The 24,079-nt window shown below is 41.2% G+C and overlaps 2 protein-coding genes across 2 annotated transcripts; both read left to right on the top strand.

Moving 5' to 3' along the window:
- The first annotated feature begins 5,143 nt into the window (after positions 1-5,143).
- Positions 5,144-5,809, top strand: LOC120881448 (anaphase-promoting complex subunit 10-like). Its single transcript, XM_040265148.1, has one exon. The coding sequence runs from the start codon at positions 5,215-5,217 to the stop codon at positions 5,770-5,772; it is 558 nt and encodes a 185-aa protein (XP_040121082.1). The 5' UTR covers positions 5,144-5,214; the 3' UTR covers positions 5,773-5,809.
- Positions 5,810-6,985: 1,176 nt separating this feature from the next.
- NKRF (NFKB repressing factor) lies at positions 6,986-22,307 on the top strand. Its single transcript, XM_040265146.1, has 3 exons — positions 6,986-7,690; positions 17,941-18,071; positions 19,082-22,307. Exons 1-3 carry the CDS (start codon positions 7,425-7,427, stop codon positions 21,037-21,039), a joined length of 2,355 nt encoding a protein of 784 aa, XP_040121080.1. The 5' UTR covers positions 6,986-7,424; the 3' UTR covers positions 21,040-22,307.
- The last annotated feature ends 1,772 nt before the right edge of the window (positions 22,308-24,079 follow it).

Below are 24,079 nucleotides of genomic sequence, written 5' to 3'. Positions count from 1 at the left end.
GTGGCTGTGTGATTATTAGGTGATGCCTTAGGAGGAGTGGGTGGCTTCGTTTCAAGAGGGTGATTTGAGGGGCTCAGGGAGGCACCGTTACCCTGTTTGCAACCTTCCTGGGCGGGCTGCTGTGCCCACACCCCCCATCTGGGTTTGAAATTTCCATGGGCTTGCTGGGTGGGGGAAGTCCTTTACTTTTCCTTCATTAGCATGGATTTCACTGATCCGTTGGGCTCATCTAGGATAATAGATGGAGAAAGTGGAGTGCCAGATCCTATAGAATAAGAGTCGATTGAGTTTTAATTCCAGAAGGAAAAGGACTATGCTGCATGCCTTCTCTTATTACTGTGATGTGAACATCCTGAAAATTCATGGGCATGACTCCAAAAGCCTTCTATAAATAGGGTCTACTAGAGAGGGAAGCTTCCTTGTCCCTCCCAGCATTCAAGTGGGCAAGAGGGACAGTGGTCAGTTTTCATAATTCGGGCCACAATCGTGGTGGAATTTCCTTTCCTTGCCTTCATTTCCCGAATAGCCAGATGCTGGAGACCGGAAGGGGGTCGGTACCCTCTCCCCACCGAGCCCTTGGAGACCTCTGAAGGGAAGGGGTACCAGGGAAAACGACACTGGCCTGCATCTGTGCAACTCGCACACTAGAGAGCAGCTGAGCAGGACAACAATCGCCCGTGACATCACTGAGCCCCCGGCATCCTGGAGGTGTGGAAAAATACCGGTTCTGGAGCCAGACACTTGCTAGCTGTGTGTGTTTGGGGGCAAGTTGTGGTCAAAACCTCCCTGTAAAAGAATATCTGCAACTCCCTTGCAGGGATGATTACAATGGTTTCGTGAGCTACTGTAAACTAAGGAGGTGGGTGTTCACTAAAGGAAATCCCTATTAAGGACGGAGTTTCCCCTTTACTAGAAATATCTTAGGTTCTTCCAATCCATGGTTTCTCACCCTCAGCACTATTGTCTTTTGAGACCAGATAATTCTTTGTTGTGGAGGCCGACGCGTGCATTGTAGCATCCCTACCCACTAGATGTCAGTAGCACACTATACTACCCCATCCCCAGTTCTGACAAAACTGTCTCCAGTTAATGCCAAACGTCCCCTGGAGGGCAAAATTGCCCCAAATTGGGAACCATTGCTCTGGGCCATGGGTCAGCAAACTTTTCCTGTAAAGGGCCAGCAGGCAAATATTTTAGGCTTCGCAGGCCACGTGGTGTCAGAAACTATTTTACTGCTCTGCTGCTGCTGCTGCTAAGTCACTTCAGTCGTGTCTGACTCTGTGCGACCCCATAGATGGCAGCCCACCAGGCTCCCCCGTCCCTGGGATTCTCCAGGCAAGAACACTGGAGTGGGTTGCCATTTCCTTCTCCAAAGCATGAAAGTGAAAAGTGAAAGGGAAGTTGCTCAGTCGTGTCCAGCTCTTCGAGACCCCATGGACTGTAGCTACCAGGCTGCTCCGTCCATGGGAGGGTCATATAAACACAGAGAGTGTGACTGGATTTGGCCTGTGGGCCACCGTTTGTCAATCCCACTTCTAATGCATTTTGGTGCTTGTTAACACATCACAGGTGGCGCTAGTGGTAAAGAATTTGCCTGTCAATACAGGAGACACAGGTTCAATCCCTGGATTGGAAAGATCCCCTGGAGTAGGAAATGGCAAGCCATTCTAGTATTCTTGCCTTGAAAATTCCATGGACAGAGAAGACTGGTAGGCTACAGTCCATGGGGTCGCAGAGTCAGACACGACTGAGCGTGCATAGATGAACGCATCACAAAACCTTCGAAGTGACTGGCTGGTAAAAAGAAATCAGAAATGAAGGCAAATGGCTGATATTTTAATACAAGTTGGTGGGGAAATGGGCTTGGTTAACTAAAATTTGTATATCATTTTCCTAGAGCATAGATGGGGGCAAGGGTCTGCTGGGGTGCTGAGAGCCAGTTCCTAGGGACTTGCTAAGCAGTGAGAAGGCCAACTGCTTCTAGGGACAGAACCAGGCTTCTAATAACTTCAAAATGGCTAAGCAACCTTGGCTCCAGTTGTAAGCAACTGAAGTTAAGCAGTGTCCTTTTGTGTTTGAAAAGCCCCCACTCAGCTGAGTCCCCTTGATGTTCATCTGAAACTATCACAACATTGTTAATCGGCTATACCCCAATACAAAATTAAAAGTTAAAAAAATCCTGCCATTGAGGTTCATGTCTATCTTCTCCTTGAAGCCTTTCTTGACCCCATCCACCTGTTTTGATCTCTTCTTCCTTTTCAAAAACCTCCTGGCTGAAATTGTTTAATCTTCTCTGCTTCTCATTTGAGAGACTTCATTCTTCAAGAGATGTTAAGCTTCCTTTAGGGTAGGAACATCATTTATAGCTCCCCAGTGGGCCCAGGAAAGTGCCAGACACACAATAAAGAGCGATTAAGAGGTAGCTAGATGGCGATTCTTCTGGAGAAGGAAAGGGCAACCCACTCCAGTATTCTTGCCTGGAGAATCCCAGGGATGGGGGAGCCTGGTGGGCTGCCATCCACGGGGTCACACAGAGTCAGATACGACTGAAGCGACTTAGCAGATGGCGATTCTTCACCAATTTAGGGAGCTATTGCACTTTTGAAAAAATTTAATTTTGAGATTAAATAACAATAATAGTGCAAAGTACACTCACATGCTCTTGACCCAGATGTACCAACTGATAATATTTTGCCCCATTTGCTTTATCATTTACATTGAGGTTTTCCCCCTCCCCCTCCCCTGGAACCAAATAGATAGAGAAAGATACATAACATTTTTTTCTGAACCATTTGAAGATAATTTACAGGTATCATGGCCTTTACTCCTAAATATTTCAATGGGTATTTCCTAGCAATAAGGATATTCTCTTACATAGCCACAGTTACCAACTTCAGTAAATTTAACCTTGTTATACTACTTTAACCTATTGAATAGTATGTGTGCATGCTAAGTCACTTCAGTTATGTCCAACTCTGTGACCTCATGTAATGTAACTTGCCAGGCTTCTCTGTCCATGAGATTCTTCAGGCAAGAATACCGAAGTGGGTTGCCATGCCCTCCTTCAGAGGATCTTCCCTACCCAGGGATGGAACCTGAGGATCCTGTGACTCCTGCATTGCAGATGGATTCTTTACCCACTGAGCCGCTTGGGAAGCCCATTAAATAGTATACTTTACACCAATTTTTCCTGCCATATAAGATTGGCTCTAGAATCATGCACTGTGTCCTGTTACTTTAGTGTCCTTTCATCTGAAACAGCCTTTCTTTGTCTTTCATGATACTGATATTTTTGAAGTGCCATTAAAAAAAAAGATTGTTGTCATTTTGGGTCAAGGTGTTGCCCAATTTCTCCATTATATAATTATTTGCATCCTCTTCTTTGCTACTAATAAACAATCTGTGAGGAGAAAACTGTAAGTCCATGCAAAATCCTCCTCATCAAAAAATTCCCCCTAGATTTAGCATCTACTGGTAATTTTTGCCTGAACCAATCATGATTTTCTGACTCCAGCATTCCCTTCATATTTACCAGTCAGCACGTGGTATGCTATCGTAAGCAAAGGCCCTCCCCTTTCCCTCATTATTTATCTACTTGGTCTCACTGTGGACTTATGGCTTCCTATTTTTTCAATGGCTCGTTACTGTCCTTAACAATTTGGGTGCTCCAATTACCAGGCTTTGGCCAGCTCCTAGCTATTGCTTTTAGTCCATTAGTAGCCATTCCTCAAGAGGATATTACAGTGCAGAATACTCTGGTCAAGAACTTTTGGTGATCTGATTTCTGGGATAATTTATGAGGGTGGTGCTGAGCCAGGTTCTGGGTTTCCCTCTTTTTTTTCACTCACTGGCTCCCCCACAGGGAAGGGAGGGGAAAGAAGCTCAGAGCTGACAGACTATGTGTATATGAGTGTGTGTGTGTTTATGTTTCATGTAAAAACAGTGGCAGGAGCCTGTGGTAGAGCAGAGAAAGATGATGAAGGGGAGGAGGACAGGTGATTACATGAGGTTTCTGGATTGTTTTAGGATGGCAGTGTTTGCCATTATCAGACTTCCCTCCTCCATTTCTCTTCAACCATTATTCAGATAATTTACTTCTGTTTAGGGGTTTCAATTCCTGCTCAGTGAGAAAACATCTGCGATGTGTGAGAAGGGAATGGACTGAGCTAGGTTGGCTGAAGAAGTTTTTGATCAGAAGGATTACCAAGGAAAAAAGGTCCTGGAGAATCATGGGAATTTTTGTTTTGCTTCCTAGAGATGAAACTGCTTATTCCATAGCAGGATTTATAAATGCACTCCAGCTATGGCTGTTCCAGAGCAAATGGCCTCTAACAACAATTTCATCGCCTTTCACTCTGTAATCCAAATTCAAAAGTCAGGTTGGAATTATTTGTTCCTATATGATGGAAGAATTTTCATCCAATCTGAGAGGAAGGCATTTTTCTTTTCTCAATTCCTTTTCTAATAAAGATGTGTATTGATTGTAATGCTGATACTGATAAAAGTTGGCAGCTTAGGTGGAAATTAATCTATCTTAAAATCAGCTTAAAATATAGGCCCTAAGAAAATGAGTTTCACAAATTTAATCATTCATTTAATTCAACAAATATCTATGGAGTTCCTACAGGAGCCAAACGTAGGTGCTAAAAGCAAGACAGATGAGTTCCTTGCTCTCATGAGTCAAACATTTTTTTGAAGTTCAAAAGGTGGTACACACTGTGAAGAATAAAAAAACAACAACAACAGGGTAATATAATGGCAAATGAGTGGGGAGCACTGGATGAGAAGTCAGGTGACCTAGATTCTGATCACAGCTTTGCCAGAACCCACTTCTACAGATTTCAGTTATCACTCCACCTCTCTGGCCTTATTTTTCTCATACAGTAATGATTTGAATTTATGATCTCAAAGCTTCCTTTCTAGTATCAGGTTCTTTGATTTCATGGTTCAAAGACCATCATTACTTCAATAAACTTGAGTAGCTACCACAGAGTCAAAGACAGCACTCTCTGTGTAATGGGAGAGACAGGCATGAAAATAAATCATTATTAAAGTGAAAAATGCTGTGATCTTCTGCTCTTGTCAGTCCAAAACAGCCCTACATATAAATATGTCACATAACGATAAATACATCCTGGGGAGTGGTGCGGAGCTGCGGCGGATCCAGAAAAACTGAGTGGCGGCAAGTGGAGTCTGCAAGCTAATATTTTTTAAATGACCACACCAAACAAGACACCTCCTGGTGCTGACCCTAAGCAGTTGGAAAGGACTGGAACAGTACGGGAAATTGAGTCACAAGCTGTTTGGTCACTCTCGTCTTGTAAACCAGGATTTGGAGTGGATCAGTTACAAGATGAAAATCTAGAAACTTACTGGCAATCAGATGGATCCCAGCCTCATTTAGTGAACATACAATTCAGAAGAAAAACAGCAGTGAAGACATTATGTATTTATGCGGATTACAAATCTGATGAAAGCTACACTCCAAGCAAGATCTCAGTCAGAGTAGGAAATAATTTTCACAACCTTCAAGAAATTCGGCAACTTGAATTGGTGAAACCAAGTGGCTGGATTCACGTTCCCTTAACTGATAATCATAAGAAGCCAATTCGTACATTCATGATACAGATTGCTGTTCTAGCCAATCGCCAAAATGGAAGAGATTCCCACATGAGACAGATTAAAATATACACACCAGTGGAAGAGAGCTCCATTGGTAAATTTCCTAGATGTACAACTATTGATTTCATGATGTATCGCTCAATAAGGTGACCTTAGAACAAAAGTCATTAAACATCTTATCAGTACATGTTAAATCTGGTATCTTTATTGAAAATAAATTAATTATTTTGCAAAAAAAAATGATAAATACATCCTAAAACAGTTAAAAGGGGACAACGGGTAAAAGTCACTTCATCCAACAGTCATCCTGCTATGGAACACTGAGTTCTAGGCAGGACTATTTCTCCCCACCAACGCGATAATTAGTTCCAGGACAATAGAGAAAACCCAGTTTCTTTTCCCTTTGTATTGACTATACTGAGCATACAGTAAGTGCTGTGTAAATTCCTACCGACCGGGGGCTTTCCTGGTGGTCCAGTGGTTAAGAATCTGCATTCCAATGCAGCGAAGCCCGGTTTGATTCCTAGTCCTCGAACTAAGATACCACAATTAGACATAGCCTGGATGCCCCAAGGAAGACCCAGTGCAGCCAAATTAATAAATACATAAAATTGTTTACATGAAAGATACCAATCCCAACCTTATATAAAATAGATATATAAATTTCCGCTGACACTCATTAACTACTTCCATAGCACAGATGGACAGAGGGGCTGGAGCAGACCACGGGTCTAGTGAAAACGTTTGCCTACAGAGTAAGCCATTTGGTGCTGTGCAGCTTTTAGTTTGGGGGCCCCTTTTGTATTTTGTAATATTCTGAACGTTTTAAATTGATACAGTTAATACAGGATTATTTGAAACCGTGATCAACTGTGTGAACACGATGCTTATATTTATCAGCAATTGGGATAGAGTATGGACGATAAGTGGGTTTGGATGATTTTTTTCTTAAGTATTTTGTTTTTACTATTACTTCACAATAAAACAAAACTAATGGTGCACGACGCACAGATTGCTTTTCAAGCTATCCTCTGAAGAAAGGGCGCCTCAGAGAGCTTACATTAAGAAAAAAAAAAGTGTGATATCCATTTCAAACCCAAGTCCCTCCCACTGTCAGAAATCCAGGGGAAAGCGTCAGGCGACCTGCCAACAGTCACCTGAGAGAGCCTTCTAGGGAGTTAACGGAACCGTGTTCCCAAACCTCAGAAAAATCTTTCAAAAATCCCCTTCCTGGAGCTCCGCCCCACGCCTGTGACCACAGTACGTCAAAGGCCCCTAGTCCTCATAAGAGGGGAAAAAAACGTACGTCGCGCGAGACTCAGCGACGGGATTTTGAAGTTAGGGAACAGCCGCGGCGCACGCGCACTGGTCTCACAACCTCAGGGCGGCACGCGGGTAGGTAGACTAGAACTCAGAGAAGGGGGAGCAGAGCGTGCAGGTGTCTTTTTTTTTTTTTTTTTCCAGCGCAGTGCGTGAATCTGAGAGTCGCCGGAGGTGCGGAGTGCTGGGCCTGGCTCGGTCTCCCCGGCGCGCGTGTGACTCTGCCGGGTGCCCTCGTGCTCCTCCACGAGTTGCAGGAGTGCAGCGGGCGTGTACCCGGGTTGCCGGGACAGGAGCTTGTGGTCGCCTTTCCCTTTTAAACGGTCGCCCCTCACGTACACACTCCAGTCCCCCTGAGAGTTGGTCTTCGCGCCCCCTGCGCGCCCCTCCTCACCCGGTTCCTCCCACCAACCCCTCGTTCCCGCTTGCTCCTGATCGGGAGTCGGCTTCATCCCTGGGGTCCCTGCTTGGGGGCGGAGAAGATGGCTGGCGGACGTCTGCTGTTGGGGGGCGACTTCCTGTCGCCGCCGCCGCTACCCCCCCTCCCGCCGCCGCCGCCGCCGCCCCTCCCGCCGCCCCCGCCCGAGCCAGTGCTGGAGCAGTGGCGCTATAGCCACGAAAGTGACTGGCAGTGGGCTCTGCGGCGCAGTTTCATCTGTAGGCACCTGCACAGTTATCCCGGGGCTGCCCTAGACCAGCTCCTCGCGCTCTCCGCTGCCTGGACCAACCACGTTTTCTTGGGCTGCAGGTGAGTAAGGTGTGAGGGTCGGGCTGGGGACCCGGGTGGGGTGGGGATCAGTGAAGAGGGTCGGGATAGGGAAGGAGGGGGCGAGTATGGATGAGTGCTTAGAGACTGGAGATTTGGAGGTGCTGGAGGACTCCACTGTTGGCCCGGGGCGGGCGGGGCGGGGGGCGGTTGACTGAACGAGGTGGCTGCAGATGACATAACAGCTAGAGAGGTGCGGGGATCGCGGGAGAAGCCTCTCCAGGACCAGGGATGGAGATGAAGCAGCGCCTGGGAGAGGATTGCCGAGAGGTGGTCATTGTGATGGTGTTTTGGAGGGCGTGGGAAATGACGAATAGCAGAACCTCGGACCTGCGTAGGACCTTCCAGGGATGCGGTATCCGCAGAGAATATTCGACAGTCGGGGTTCCGGGGTCTATGGGGGGAGGGGAGAGGGGCTCTGCGGTTCTAATCCTAGTCTCTTGAGCGTTCTCTCTTTCCATTCTCGTTAGATTAAATAGCAGCCGCCTAGCTGGGCTTTACTGTTTTCTCCTGGGGAGGCGGTTTGTATGGGGTCTCTCAGCCGCAGGGTCCGCCTTGCTTGTAGATTTGCGCATAATGTGTCTGGACGCAAACAAAGAAATGGTTATACCTACTGTAAAAGCGGATTGCCCTTATTTCACCTTAAATGTGATCAATAGGATTAACATTTGGCCTCTGCGTGAGGTTTTAGGTGTGTGTTTGTACCCCGCCCCCCCCCCCCCCCCCCCGCGCCGCGCCCCGCTCCCCTTTCTTAGAACCTAGTGCCTGTTCTGAACAGGCCTCTTTGAAAGCTCTTTGCATTCAATGGAGACTGCAGTATGGTTCCAACGCATTTTTTTAAAACAGACTACTTGGACCACTGTCCTTCAGAACCTTCAAATCGGCCCTATACTAGACTAATCATTCCTTTGATAGACTGAGAGGTTTGGTTTTTTTTTGACACTTGCTTCAGGGTAAATTTTTTAGGAAGGATGAGAAATTATGAAAAATGATCAGATCAAATTCAACCAGTTCAGTTCCAGGAATGATTGTAACAGATACAGATAAATAATATTGTCTGTGGTTAATGCTTAATTATTGAACATAGATAGCATCCAGTGTGATACTTGTTTTGCTTCCATAACACAAAGATATTTTTTCTGTCTTCTCTAGATTAGTGTACTTTCTGCCTCCAGAGATAATGACTATTTCACTGGAGGAACTGGTTATGACTGGGGAAGCCTCAGTAATTAATCAAGTCAGATAAGTCTAACTGACCCGCACTTAACAATATTGTTCTGGCAATTGGAATGGTACCTTTATCCTATAATCATAGATGTCCTTAATATCACAGAAGCCATGGGAAATCTGAATCCTTTAAGAAACAAACTTACAAGAGTTGCTATAATGTTACCCAATAGCTTAACTGAAGAGTAATGTTTACATTCTATCTGTTAACTTAGATATAGGAGAAAGGGAAGGGGCAATAAAGAATCTTGGAAGCTAGGGATGAAGTGTAATCTTCCACTTGAGGCAGGCTTTATGTCAGCTGTCATCTGAGTAAAATCTGTATTCCAGTACTTGTTAACGTCGGTGTTGGCAGAGCTCTTGTTTTCTGGTCTATTTTTCTGTGACAGAAGACTCTTCTTTTCTCCCAGGGGGACTGCAGAATGCATGGTGACACAGCCCACTCTAAACTGAAATCATTACTTTGTCGTTGAAGGCCCATCCCCTGACTTTTAGAACAGATTATAAGCAGTAGCCAGAAGAGAACTCTTTGCATTTTGTTTCCCACTTGCAGGACCTTCTGTGTTCTAATTTAGCTGGGACTGAAAGAACTCCTAGGTCAGGGATAGCTTTTAAAAATCCTTGATCATAAGACCAAGCCAGGAGGAGCTCACATGAGCAGGGGAGCAAATCATGTTTCAAGCCCTTTTGGTGATAGTGGCGATTCTCAGGGAACAAGTTTTAATATCTTCTTGACCATCTGTAACATGTTTCTCAGACTTAAGCAGCATCAAAATCTTAGGCTTCTTAAAACACAGATTGCTGGGCTCTACTGCCAGGGTTTCTGTGAGATGGGACCCCAGAATTTCTGTTTCTAACAAGTTCCCAGGTAATGGATGTGGGACCCTAGAATTTCTGTTTCTAACAAGTTCCCAGGTAATGGATGATGCTCATCCAGGGACTACACTATGAGAACCATTGTCTTATAGGATAAATAAAACAATGTTTTCTAATCTGCTTTTTGATCATTTTTTTCCCCTCAGTCTAGGCAATCGAGAAGCCCAAAGAGCCGAAATTATTTCTCTTCACCTTTTCTTGTCTGTTTCATAAAAATAAACAACGTGTCAAGATTTTTTTTTTCTGTAGGCCATTTCTAACATATATCTTGTGGCTAATGAAAATTTAGTGCAGTCTTATCAACCTCATCTACAGCACAGACATAATTGTTCATATGAATGCCAAGGGACCTGTGCAATTTTTACTTAAAATTGTTGATAGTGCATGTATGTTTAATAAAGCAGAATGTTTGGTTAACTGGAGCATTCAGCTTTCTAGTCATTCTTCATCAATAGTATTAGAAACAAAATAAAAAAAAAAAAAAGAAAGAAACAGAATCCTGATCTATTGACTTTTGGTGAGATATTAATCAATAGAGAAAATATATCCTAAAATGAATCCAGTTTGCCACCTTGATTATTTGTCTCTTGTTGTTGATGTGAGACTGACGTTTGGAAGGAAGATGCTGACTGGGCTCATGTTGTGAAACTAACTTTGCACATAGTAGGTAGAGTGCATCAATCACCAGCTGATGAAATATGAGTGGGAGCTTTTAAAAGCTGTATCAGTAATCTTAGTTGTATGTTATTCACTATGTAGGAGTCTTTTGAATAGGTTTGCATAAGTAATTTTATACTTGGAAATCCTAACCTTTGCTTAGTTTTCAAACCTCACCTTTTAAATTTGGACCTAGTAGAGCAGTTTAATAATTTTTTTTTAATTTGAAAGAAAGCGTCTATTACTGAATATTTATTAAATTTCAGGTGCCATTGTATATCATAAGTATACACCTATAAGCACGTGTCTTTTTTCAAGAATGTGAGATTCATGAAGTCAGATGTCTTTGTCCATTAGAAATCATCTTTTTGTATGCTAGGTATGGTGGCACAGTTGTGATTTCCAAAAAGCTTGATACATGATAACCTTGGAAAACCTTAAAGACCAGCTGGGGCTTTTTGGTTTTCTTTTTTAAGCATTTACAACCAAATGGGTTGTAAATGCATAGTATGCATACATCTTAAAATTGTTGGACTTGCCTTAATGGTACTTTACATCATGATCCCTCCATGAGATAAAATACTGTATAGCCATTAAAAGTCATGTGCTAATGACATGGAGAAAAAGCTTATGACATAATAAAAACATCAAAAACCCAGCAGATTACAAATCAACATAGATGATCTGATAGTGATTTTTTTTTTGCAGGGGTGGGGAGAAGGTGGTATGGGAAGCATAGAAAAAGGAATAAAAAGTAAACCCCTAAATGTTAATGAAATTATCAGCAGTTGGGTTTGTAGGCGTTTTCTTTAGGGATTCTCTAAAATTTCTGGAGTAAAGGTGTTACTTTTTAAATCCGCTAAAAAAAATGCACTATGGAAAACTGAGTGATGAAAGCTTTATTTACTGCCTTGGCTTATTTCAGATTTGTGGAACCACTTCTTTATCCCTGGGTAGGTACTCTTTGGAGAATTTTTTGAAATAGGACTGAAATCCTAGTGGTCTTCATAGTAAAGATTAATTAAAGATTAATGTAAAGATTAGTATTTGTTCTTTGAATAGTCAAGTGTTAGGTACTACACCAGAGAAGGCAATGGCACCCCACTCCAGTACTCCTGCCTGGAAAATCCCATGGACGGAGGAGCTGGGTAGGCTGCAGTCAGTCCATGGGGTTGCAGAGGGTCGCACATGACTGAGCGACTTCACTTTCACTTTTCACTTTCATGCATTGGAGAAGGAAATGGCAGCCCTCTCCAGTGTTCTTGCCTGGATAATCCCAGGGACGGGGGAGCCTGGTGGGCTGCCATTTATGGGGTCGCACAGAGTCGGACACGACTGAAGTGACTTAGCAGCAGCAGCAGGCACTACACAGTCTGTTCCATTACTGTTCCAGCTGGTTGGGATTCTTCAGTATTATGACTTCCTAATAAAGGGCTGAGAAGATGACTATATTGGCAACCAACACAAAGGTTTATTTTTATAGCCTATGGGTGATGTTAAATTTTGTGGCAGATGTAATGAATAGGGAAGAGTAAGTAGGTATAATCATTACTAATGCTGGAAGAAACCAGAGAGAAAAAGTGAATGTGAATGGAGTGGGCCCCAAATGCATCATTCATGCACACTGAATGGCATACATGCCATTACACTTGGATACTATGTTTGGAATCAGTCTATAACATCTGGAGAATTTTAACGGGAATTCAAGGTGAGTGGTCTGGTTGTAGTACCAGTTTTGGTAGCAAAATTGGCAACACTAGTTTAAGATTTGTAGACTTCATCTCATTTTCATAATCTTTTGTTTTCATCTCATACCTTAGAAATTGTGCTCACAAATCTCTTTTTAAATTATTTTATTTTTGGCTGCACTGGGTCTTTGTTGTTGTGTGCTGGCTTATTCTAGCTGCGCCCAGCAGGGGCTACTCTCTGGTTGTGGTGTGTGGGCTTCTCATTGTGGTGGCTTCTCTTGTTGCAGAGCAGAGGCTCTAGGGCATGCGGGCTTCTATAGTTCAGCATGTGAGCTCAGTAGTTGTGGTGCACCAGCTTAGTTGTTCCATGGCATGTAGGAACTTCCTGGCTAGGGATCAAACCTGTGTTCCCTGCATTGGCAGGAGGATCTTATCTACCACCAGAGAAGTCCCCACTCCCAAATCTTAATGAAAGTGATATATATAATGTATGACATTTTAGGCTATGCTTTTTGATGTTTAGATAAGACTAAATAAAAGTAAAATTACAGCATTTAAATACTGGTGTTAGCAGCAGCAGTTATCAGTGGGAAGTGTGGGTTACAACTGGGCTAGCTTCCAGGTCATCTGTCAGAGACAGCCACCATGTCACTTCTCTGTTTTGCAAGGAAAGACATCTGATGGGTGCGGGACCTATTGTGTTGAAAATGGAAAATTATCCTCTTTGAAGTTCAGAGCCTACTCATGTAGAGGAGTGCTAGTTTCTCATTTTCAGAACTTTCCTGGGGAATTCCCTGGTGGTCCAGTGGTCCCTGGTTGGGGAACTAAGATCCCGCAAGCTGCACAGCATGCCCCCTGCCCCTGCCCAAAGAAGAACTTTCTTCTCACATACCACCAAAAGTCTTTTTTGGTCTTAGGCTTAGAAAGGCTCTGAAGGTGAGAAGAGTGAGTAGATCCCATGATAACCAAAACTCACTTGAGCCCATAGTTTTCTCTGCAGGAAATTGATATTCTGTCAAGGGCAAATGTACTTCATAAGGAGTCCTTTTTATTTTTTAATATAAATTTATTTTAATTGGAGGCTAATTACTTTACAATATTGTATTGTATGTTTTAAAGCTTTTTAGTAAGGAAAATCAAACACAAAAAGTAGAAGAGGTTAGTGGACACTCATGCATGCATCATTCAACTTCAGCAATTGTCAACAGTCTGTCATGCTACCCTTCTCATTTCGTCTTGCCCCTAGTATTTTGTGTGAGGTAGTCCAGAATATATTAAAGAAAACCTTGACATTATTTCTCTTGCAAATATTTTAGTATGTATCTGTACCGGATAATTTTAAAAAATAGAGTCATAATACCATTATTCATACTCAGAAAAATTAATGATAATTTCTCAAAATGATCCAATAATGTTTTCTCCATTTGTCACAGAATGGTTTGTTTGACCCACGGTCGAAACAAGGTCCACACATATCTGACTGATCTGTCACTTTTAACCTATAACCATTCCCTCTCCTTTTATTTTTATGCTGTTTATTTGATGAAGAAATGGACTGTCACATAGTGTTTCCTTCATTATGGATTTGGCTGGCTGTATTCTTGTGGTGGTGCTTAACATGTTTCTAGGAGTTAGGGGCTTGATTAGGTTTGGGTGCAATTATTTGGTGGTCAAGAACATTTTTTAGATCTTTGCCCTGTCATATCACATCAGGGACACATGTCTGATTGTCCCATTTTCAGTGAGATTAAGATGATAAAGTTCTCCAACAACTTTTTTCAATTGAAAATTTTATTGACATAATTATTGATTCACCTGTAATTGTAGAAAATAATATGATGCCCTGTGCTCTTTACCCAATTCCCGCAATGACAACATTTTACAAAGTTAATATATCATAATCCAGATAATGACATTGTTACAATCTGCAGTCTACACAGATTCCTCCAGTTTTACTAATACTTGTGTGTGTGATTCTATACAGTTTATCACAGGTGTAGGTTTGCGTGTCCACTACCATCATCAAGATATTGAACAGTTCCAGTACCACAAGGATCCCTCACATTGCCCTTTTACAACCACATCCATTTCCCTCCCACTCATACCCAATACTGCGTGTATCAATAGTTTATTCATTTTTTTGCTGAGCAGTGTTCCATGGTGTGTGGTAAAGACATCTGGGCTGGTTGTAGTTTGGGGCTGTTACAAATAAAACTGTTATGAACATCTGTGTACAGTTGTTTGTGTGCACGTATGCTTTTATTTCTCTGAGATAAATGCCCAAAAGTGGAGTTGCAAGGTCATGAGGTGATTGCATGTTTAATTTTATAAAAAACTTCCAAGTTGTGTTCCAGAGTGGCCATATCATTTTATATTCCCACAAGTAGTGTACAAGTGATCCAGTTTTTCTGCATCCTTGTCAGCATTTAGTGTTATCACCATTTTTCACTTTAGCCACTCTGATAGATATGGAATAATATCTCATTATGGTTTAAGTTGCATTTCCTTGGTGGCTGATGATGTTGAACATTTCTTTTTATCTGCTTATTTGCAATCTGTATATCCTCTCTGGTGAAATGTTCTATTCATATCTTTTGTTCATATATACACATTATATATATATGTATATATTTTACTGTTGAATTTGAGAGGTCTTGAGGTCTTTATACTAGATACTAGTCTTTTGTCAAGTATATGGTTTGTAAATATTTTCTTGCTCTCTGTAGCTTGTCTTTTCATCCTCTTCACAGGATCTTTTGAGAGCAAAATTTTTTAATTTTAATGAAGTCCATTTTATAAACTTTTTCTTTTATGGATCATACTTTTGGTGTTAAGTATAAGAATTCTTTGCCTAGCTGGAGATCTTGAAGATTTTCTTCTGTATTTTTTGTAAAAACTTTTTAGTTTCACATTTAAGTTTATGATGCATTTTGAGTTAACTTTTGTATATGATGTGAGGTTTAGGTTGAAGTGGTTTGTTTAGGTTGGATGCCTACTTTGTCCAGCACCATTTGATAAAAAGACTCTCCTGCCACCATTGGATTGCTTTTAGTTTTATCAACAGTTGAACATGTCTGTATGGGTCTGTTTCTAGGTTCTTCCCCATCAGCTTTTCACCTGATAAGCTTTTATTATTGCTCAGTTGCTCAGTTGTGTCTGACTCTTTGTGACCCCATTAACTGCAGCATGCCAGGCTTCTCTGTCCTTCACCATCTCCTGGAGCTTGTTCAAACTCATGTCCATTGAGTCAGTGATGCCAACCATTTCATCCTCTGTCGTCCCCTTCTCCTCCTGCCTTCAGTCTTTCCCAGCATCAGGGTCTTTTCCAATGAGTCAGCTCTTCACATCAGGTGGCCAAAGTATTGGAGTTTCAGCTTCAGCAGCAGTCCTTCCAATGAATATTCAGGACTGATTTCCTTTAGGATTGACTGGTTGGATCTCCTTTTAGTCCAAGGGCCTCTCAAGAGTCTTTTCCAACACCACAATTCAAAAGCATCAATTCTTTGGTGCTCAGCCTTCTTTATGGTCCAACTGTCACATCCATACATGACTACTGGCAAAAGCATAGCTTTGACTAGACAGACCTTTGTCGGCAAAGTAATGTCTCTGCTTTCTAATACGCTGTCTATGTTGGTCATAGCTTTTCTTCCAAGGAGCAAGTGTCTTTTAATTTCATAGCTGCAGTTACCATCTGCAGTGATTTTGGAGCCCAAGAAAATAAAATCTGTCACTGTTTCCCCATAGTTTGCCATGAAGTGATGGGATTGGATGCCATGATCTTCGTTTTTTGAATGTTGTTTTAAGCCAGCTTTTTCATTCTCTTCTTTCACCTTCATCAGAAGCTCTTTAGTTCTTCTTCATTTCTGCCATAAGGGTGGTATCATCTGCATATCTGAGGTTATTGATATTTCTCCCAGTAATCTTGATTCCACCTCATGCTTCATCCAGCCCGGCGTTTCACAGAATGTACTTGGCATATAAGTTAAATAAGCAGGCTGACAGTATACAGCTTTGACTTACTCCTTTACCAATTTTGAACTAATCCATTGTTGCTTTTTGACCTGTGTACAGGTTTTGCAGGAGGCAGGTAAGGTGGTCTGGTATCCCCATCACTTTAAGAATTTTCCACAGTTTGTTGTGATCCACACAGTCAAAGGCTTTAGTGTAGTCAATGAAGCAGAAGTAGGTGTTTTTCTGGAATTCTTTTTCTGTGATCCAACAGATGTTGACAATTTGATCTCTGGTTCCTCTGCCTTTTCTAAATCCAGCTTGAACATCTGGAAGTTCTCATACTGTTGAAGCCTAGCTTGGAGAATTTTGAGTATTACTTTGCTAGTGTGTGAGATGAGTGCAATTGTGCAGTAGTTTGAGCATTTTTTGGTATTGCCTTTCTTTGGGATTGGAATGAAAACTGACCTTTTCCAGTCCTGTGACCACTGCTGAGTTTTCCAAATTTGCTGGCATATTGAGTTGCAGCACTTTCACAGCATCATCTTTTAGGATTTGAAGTAGCTCAACTGGAATTCCATCACCTCCACTAGCTTTGTTCATAGTGATGCTTCCTGAGGCCCACTTGACTTTTCACTCCAGGATGTCTGGCTCTAAATGAGTGATCACACCATTGTGGTTATCTGGGTCATTAAGATCTTTTCTGTACAGTTCTTCTATGTATTCTTGCCGCCTGTTCTTAATATCTTCTGCTTCTGTTAGGTCCATACCATTTCTGTCCTTTATTGAGCCTATCTTTGCATGAAATGTTCCCTTGGTATCTCTAATTTTCTTGAAAAGATCTCTCTCTCCCATCTTATTGTTTTCCTCTATTTCTTTGCATTGTTCATTTAGGAAGGCATTCTTATCTCTCCTTGCTAAACTTAGCGGCCATTGATGATCATTTATTGTTGCATTATGGGTTGCAAAATGGTAGGAATCTTTCATTCCTTCATTTATTAGCTGGAATGCTTCTGTAAAGGAGATTTTCTTCATCAACTCTTTAGTTTTTTCTGAGGTACAATTTGTACAGGGAAATGCTGGATAAATGCTTGCTTTCTTCTTTTAATGTTACTTGTTTTGGGAATAATGACTTGATTCCCCACCGTCCTCCAAAGGTGACCAATAATGAGTTTGTAAGTATTACTGTGAGCTAATGGATTTTTAACGTGCTTGATGTGTTTCAATCCACTGTGGTTATTCTTGATATTCAAGTTGGCTCACTTCTGAGTCCATTTGACAACAACCCCTGAGGTCTTTGACAGCGTCCTTGTTTCCAGGCATGAAAATATCTCCCAGATTCTACATTTCTTGGCCCAGACTTGGATCCAGCCACTTCTTTCAGAACTCTGATTCCATTTGGTGGGAAATGATAGAAACCACAATTTGGATGTTAACAATCCATCTCTTATTAACATTCTGAGTACTTTTACATTATTGTTATCATATATGTATACATGATATACACCATATGTATATATGTATACATGATATACATCATAAATGTATATATGTAGAGAAAAATAAATTACGAGTTTATATGGATACTTTTAAATCAAATTAAAGATATGGTCTTCACCTAAATTTCTTAATATTTGTGTTTGTATGTCTTCTAATGACAGTAACATAATTGCTCATTTGATACATAACTATTTTAGGGCAGATTCTTCAGTTTTATAGCCAAGACATTCTGTTAGTAAAGTCCTGTGGGAGCAATTATAGGATGGGTCATCTAGAAACTTTTTCAAAAACTGCATTCTTGTCTGTTTTAACTGTAGATTATATTCATTTAAATAGGTACAGCCCACGCTTGATGGAAAAAATTCTCCAAATGGCTGAAGGTATTGATATTGGAGAGATGCCTTCATATGATCTGATGCTGTCCAAGGCCTCCAAAGGTCAAAAACGTCACCTCTCAACATGTGATGGTGAGTATACTGTTTCTGGAAGGTGGGATTTGAAGAAACAGTGTGGCTTCTTTTTTAAAGATATGAGTGTGGTATATGATTTTAAATAACATTGGTAACATCAGATCTTACACACTGTAAAAGTTTTAACTTTCAGTTTGTACATTTTTTTTTTTTGAGGATGCTAAATAGAACTGAAAGCTAAGAATACTGAATTCATGCTATAATGCTGTCCTTGAAGGATAATGCTTCCATGCCATGGAACCTCCCTTAAGCATCTAAGTAACTAAATCCTCCTGAATGGGTCTGTGGTAGACCAATTTTCTACTAAACTGTATTATAGGGAGAAAGCTCTAGTGTCTGGTATAGTCTCAGCAGAGTTCTTCCATAGCTTTAAATTTGATGTCCTCTATAAATCATTAGTTTCCAGCTGAAGTTTGTTGTAGAAATAAAATATAGCAAACTAAAATTTTGAATTTGAAAATCTTTGGGATCTTTTGACAAATATTTTTTATTTTTTTTTTAGTCGCAACTATGTAAAGCATCATCACAGAGTCGGTCACTTCTGATACAAAAGAGAGGCTTTGTAAACGCCTCTGGTCATCATCTCTGTTGCATTAGAGCCATCTGTTCCATTTGCAGTCCTTAAGAAGGGAGCTTTTCAGCACAGGTGGTATGAGATCATAGTGGAACATCCTCTTACTCAGTACACTTCACCTGTGCTTTAACTCATTAGATGCAGAAGCATCTACCCGTCGTGCATGGTGGTGACCTGCATAGTTGAGTCAATGGCATGTTTTCTGTCAAGTCTCCTCCCTTACACGTGGAAGGACAGGGAGCATCTCTCCTTATGTTGGAATCTTACATTGATATTTGGGTCCCTTCACCTAAATGACCTGAAGTTTTTGTGATGGGACATAACTTTTACCAGCAGTTCAGCTTGCAAAAAAAAAGTGGTTGGTACTGTTTTCCTGCTTGGTTCTTTTGAAATATCCCTTTTTAATGAATTGTAAATTTCACTCATTCTATAGGTCAAAATCCTCCTAAAAAGCAAGCCGGTTCCAAATTCCATGTGAGACCTCGTTTTGAGCCTGTACATTTTGTAGCTAGTAGTTCAAAAGATGAAAGACAGGAAGATCCTTATGGCCCTCAAACAAAAGAGAGAAATGAACAAACACATTTTGCCAACATGCCAAGAGACATCTACCAAGATTATACTCAAGATTCTTTCAGTATACAAGATGGGAACTCTCAGTATTGTGATTCATCAGGATTTATTTTCACAAAAGACAAGCCTGTCACAGCCAACATGTATTTTGACAGTGGGAACCCTGCCCCCAGCAGCACATCACAGCAGGCAGACTCTCAGTCACCTCCTGAGCCTTCACCATCACAGACATTTCCTGAGTCAGTGGTAGCTGAGAAGCAGTATTTTATTGAAAAATTAACAGCAACTATCTGGAAGAACCTTTCTAATCCAGAGATGACCTCTGGATCTGATAAAATTAATTACACCTATATGTTAACTCGTTGTATTCAGGCATGTAAGACAAATCCTGAATATATATACGCTCCTTTAAAAGAAATCCCTCCTGCTGACATCCCCAAAAATAAAAAACTTCTAACAGATGGTTATGCCTGTGAAGTTAGATGCCAGAACATCTACTTAACTACAGGCTATGCTGGCAGCAAGAATGGGTCCAGGGATCGAGCTACTGAGCTAGCTGTAAAACTCTTGCAGAAACATATTGAAGTTAGGGTTATCCGACGGAAATTCAAGCACACAATTGGAGAGGACCTTGTGGTATGTCAGATTGGCATGCCTTCATATGACTTTCCTCCAGCTCTGAAACCACCAGAAGAGCTGGTGGTGCTGGCTAAAGATGCTTCTGGGCAGCCGATTTTTAATGCTTCCGCCAAACACTGGACCAATTTTATCCTTACAGAAAATGCAAATGATGCAATTGGTATCCTTAACAATTCTGCCTCATACAACAAAATGTCTGTTGAATACAAATATGAGATGATGCCAAATCGTACATGGCGTTGTCGAGTGTTTTTGCAAGATCACTGCTTAGCTGAAGGTTATGGAACCAAAAAAACAAGTAAACATGCAGCTGCTGATGAGGCTTTGAAAATCCTTCAAAAAACACAGCCCACTTATCCATCTGTCAAAAGTTCACAGTGCCAAACAGGCTCTTCACCCAGGGGATCTGGAAAGAAGAAAGACATAAAGGATCTTGTAGTTTATGAGAATTCTTCCAATCCTGTGTGCACGCTGAATGACACAGCTCAGTTTAACCGAATGACAGTTGAATACGTCTATGAAAGAATGACAGGCCTCCGATGGAAATGCAAGGTGATTCTCGAGAGTGAAGTAATTGCAGAAGCAGTTGGAGTGAAGAAAACTGTCAAATATGAAGCTGCGGGGGAAGCTGTGAAAACCCTCAAAAAGACCCAACCGACTGTCATTAACAACTTGAAGAAAGGAGCTATTGAAGATGTGATTTCCAGAAATGAAATTCAGGGCCGCTCAGCAGAGGAGGCTTATAAACAACAAATCAAAGAAGATAACATTGGAAATCAGCTGCTGAGAAAGATGGGTTGGACGGGTGGTGGTTTAGGTAAATCTGGTGAGGGCATTCGGGAGCCAATCTCTGTCAAAGAGCAGCATAAGCGGGAAGGGCTTGGTCTTGATGTAGAGAGGGTAAATAAAATTGCCAAGAGAGATATTGAACAGATCATCAGAAACTATGCCCGCTCCGAGAGCCACACGGATTTAACTTTCTCTACAGAGCTGACTAATGATGAGCGGAAGCAAATACATCAGATCGCCCAGAAGTATGGTCTTAAGAGTAAGTCTCATGGGGTGGGCCACGACAGGTACCTGGTGGTAGGAAGAAAAAGACGAAAGGAGGACTTACTCGACCAGCTCAAACAGGAAGGCCAAGTGGGGCATTATGAGCTGGTGATGCCGCAAGCAAATTGAGATCTTGCTAATTTATTGTGCAGATGCCTGAGGCAGATTTATGAATTAAAGAAGTGATGCTACATGTACTGGTTGCAGAGTATATTCATTCTTACGATGTTTCACCTTGTTCATTTCATATAGTGCTTTACTAGATATTGCAACTTGAAGAATACTGTCCACTTGTATTAGCTTAATCCAGCAGATAATATTGTGCAGTTACTGTTTATGTCTTTGATATTGCTGTGTCCCTCAGATTTTAGTGGTTTGTACAAAGCAAGAACACATATCCAAATGGAATTTCACCCCAAGAAAGAAATTCCCATTTTAAAGGGCATAGCACAGCAATCTGCAACAATATGTAAAATTGATGTTGACTACAATAAAACTGCTAAGTCGCGTCAGTCATGTCTGACTCTGTGAGACCCTATAGACGGCAGCCCACCAGGCTCCTCCGTCCCTGGGATTCTCCAGGCAAGAATGCTGGAGTGGGTTGCCATTTCCTTCTCCAGTGCACGAAAGTGAAAAGTGAAAGTGAAGTCGCTCAGTCGTGTCTGACTCTTTGCGACCCCATGGACTGCAGCCCACCAGGCTCCTCTGTCCATGAGATTCTCCAGGCAAGAGTACTGGAGTGGGTTGCCTAGAGTCTTAATTCCAACTTAACTGAAAATGTCAGATCATTTTGTATTATCTATTTTCATCTTTATGTGAAGCCAGTTATAGAATGTTTAACAGTAAATTGTGCTGTATGTGTAAATGTCCTTACCAACTAAATGATGTAAAACTTTCTTAAAGTAATTTTAGTGTCCATTTATTTATAACTCTTCCATGTGGTTTCCAGAATATTGGAAGTGATTTACTGTATCTTGTGATAGGAGTTTTAACAAATTCTAGTCTTCACGCTGGGAGAGCACTACTTGAGAGATGAATTGAAAAGTTTCCAAAATTTTGATTCAGTCTGAAGAAAGGAAGCTGGAACTGTCTGTTCTTGGTGCCTTGCAGAGAGACTCGCAGCAACTCTCCATTACAGCTTTCATGTGGCTTGGATGTACAACACATCCAAGGTGGCCACAGCTATGGTAGAGCTTGGTAAAAGACTGAAGATACATTGGTGCTTTGATGAAAAGGTCAGTTGGCTGGTCCTCTCTCGAAAAGCTTATTTAGCCCCCAAAGCCAACTTTGTAACATATTTAAAACTGCTATTTTCGCTTATTTCTGGAATGTAAAAAAAAATGTATAAAAAGAATTAGCGTATGCTTCCTGAATAAAAAGGAGCCAAAGTTGATCAACGTGGTGGTGTGCTCATTTCTGGGAAGCAGCCTGGTAGCAACACTTTGAGTCTTTGGAGAAGAGAAGTGGTGTTTGCACAAAACATTTCAACACTAGAATACATATGGATGAACATGATGACTTAGCAGATAGGAACAGCCAGTCAGCGACCCATCATGTTTTCCCTGGGGACCAACATGCTGGCTGCAGCCAAATCTTAGGCTGTTTCCTTTTACATGATTTTGTTTTTGTATCTCAGGTAAATCAAGTGTTAATATTCAGAGGTGAATATTGATAAACACCTCCAGTGACTTCATATTTAGAACAGTTAGGTTGCTTACAGTGTCTTAAAACATTTAGCACCAAACTTGACATTGGCCCACAATGAACAACTTCCTTTCCCTTCTTACGTATATTTTGCATTAAGAAGCTGTCCGTTGTACTTAAATCAATATGTAAAACATAGAAGGTGATTTTCTTTTATGCCCGGATCTCTATGGCTTTCAGTCACCTACAGTGATTAACACAGTGTATGATGTTTGCTTTCCACTAACTTTTGCCCTACAGTGTCTGGCCTTTCATAATGTTAGTAGGATGAGGAATGAGGTGTGCATTTTATTTTGGCCCTTAATCTTTTAACAGTGGCAAAGGGAACTGACCTAAAATGTGTATAGACTTTTTAGGATTATGTTTTTTACCTACTAGTCTCATGCCAACTTTGAGAAGCTATGGTTCAATTAGTGTACTAGAAAAGCCCACCTTCACCTCTCTTGGGTAAGGGTGGCTTTGGAGATTGAGTGTAAAAACTCCTTTCTCTCTTTACATTTCTCTCCTCTTCCCAAAATGATTCAGGGGCCAGAGGAGTAGGGTAATGTTATATAAATCTGGTTTATTTGTGTAAGTTAAAACGAATAGAATATTAATGTAGTTAGTTAAGCTCTGAAACAATGGGGCCAAGTATATATTTGGTTCTCAGTTTGAGGGTCCAGATTTCCTAACTTCTTAGGATCAGCCTTGGTATTGATGTGGAACTAGAGTGAAGTCATCTAACTCTGCTTGAGAATATGTTGAGAAATGGCGTTGGCAAGAATGGGCTGCTGACAACTTTGCTGTTCTATTTTGTCCCCTTTTTGTTGGTTCTTATATTTTCCCTTTGAGACATGAGACAGCAGTCATTTTAACCCAGTACTGTAACCTTGATATAAAACCTGCACAGGTACATGAGCAGCTTTAAGTTTTGTTTGAATAAATTATACTGAGGAACTAACTCTGCTTTCAGTTACATATATATTTATAGCATTAAGGCTCACAGATCTACTTTTTAGATTTTTTTCCCTCCCCTTTGATTACAAAATAAATGGAAATTTCATGCATTCTGTTGGGATTCTTTTAAAAATAGTATACAGTACATTATTCACTGTGCTATGAGTAACTCTTGAAGCTGGAGATGGGTCCTAAATAAAGGACTCTTAATTACAACTCTAGTTTTTCATCACACCCCCTTTGCCATACCAGCAGGTGCAGAATTGAAGATTCAAGTTCAATCTGCCATTTGAAAGGTGACCTCACATATGTTTTAAATTTATGATTGTTATAAATTAGTGTATGGTGTTGTTAGCCTGTGGCGTTTGTTTAAAAAAAACTGTAAAGAAAAAAGGCAAATCTGCATTAAACTTTGAAATGAATGATTTGTGGTGCCTTTGACCATGGATATGATGCTTTGGGGAAGTCAGTTTGTTGACGCTGTTGTAAGATTTTAAAAGGATTATCCCATGAAAGATACTGGGAATAG

This window comes from Oryx dammah, unplaced genomic scaffold (genome assembly GCF_014754425.2).
Source record: "Oryx dammah isolate SB20612 unplaced genomic scaffold, SCBI_Odam_1.1 HiC_scaffold_23, whole genome shotgun sequence".
NCBI lineage: Eukaryota > Metazoa > Chordata > Mammalia > Artiodactyla > Bovidae > Oryx > Oryx dammah.
This window is presented reverse-complemented; position numbering and strand designations above follow the sequence as displayed.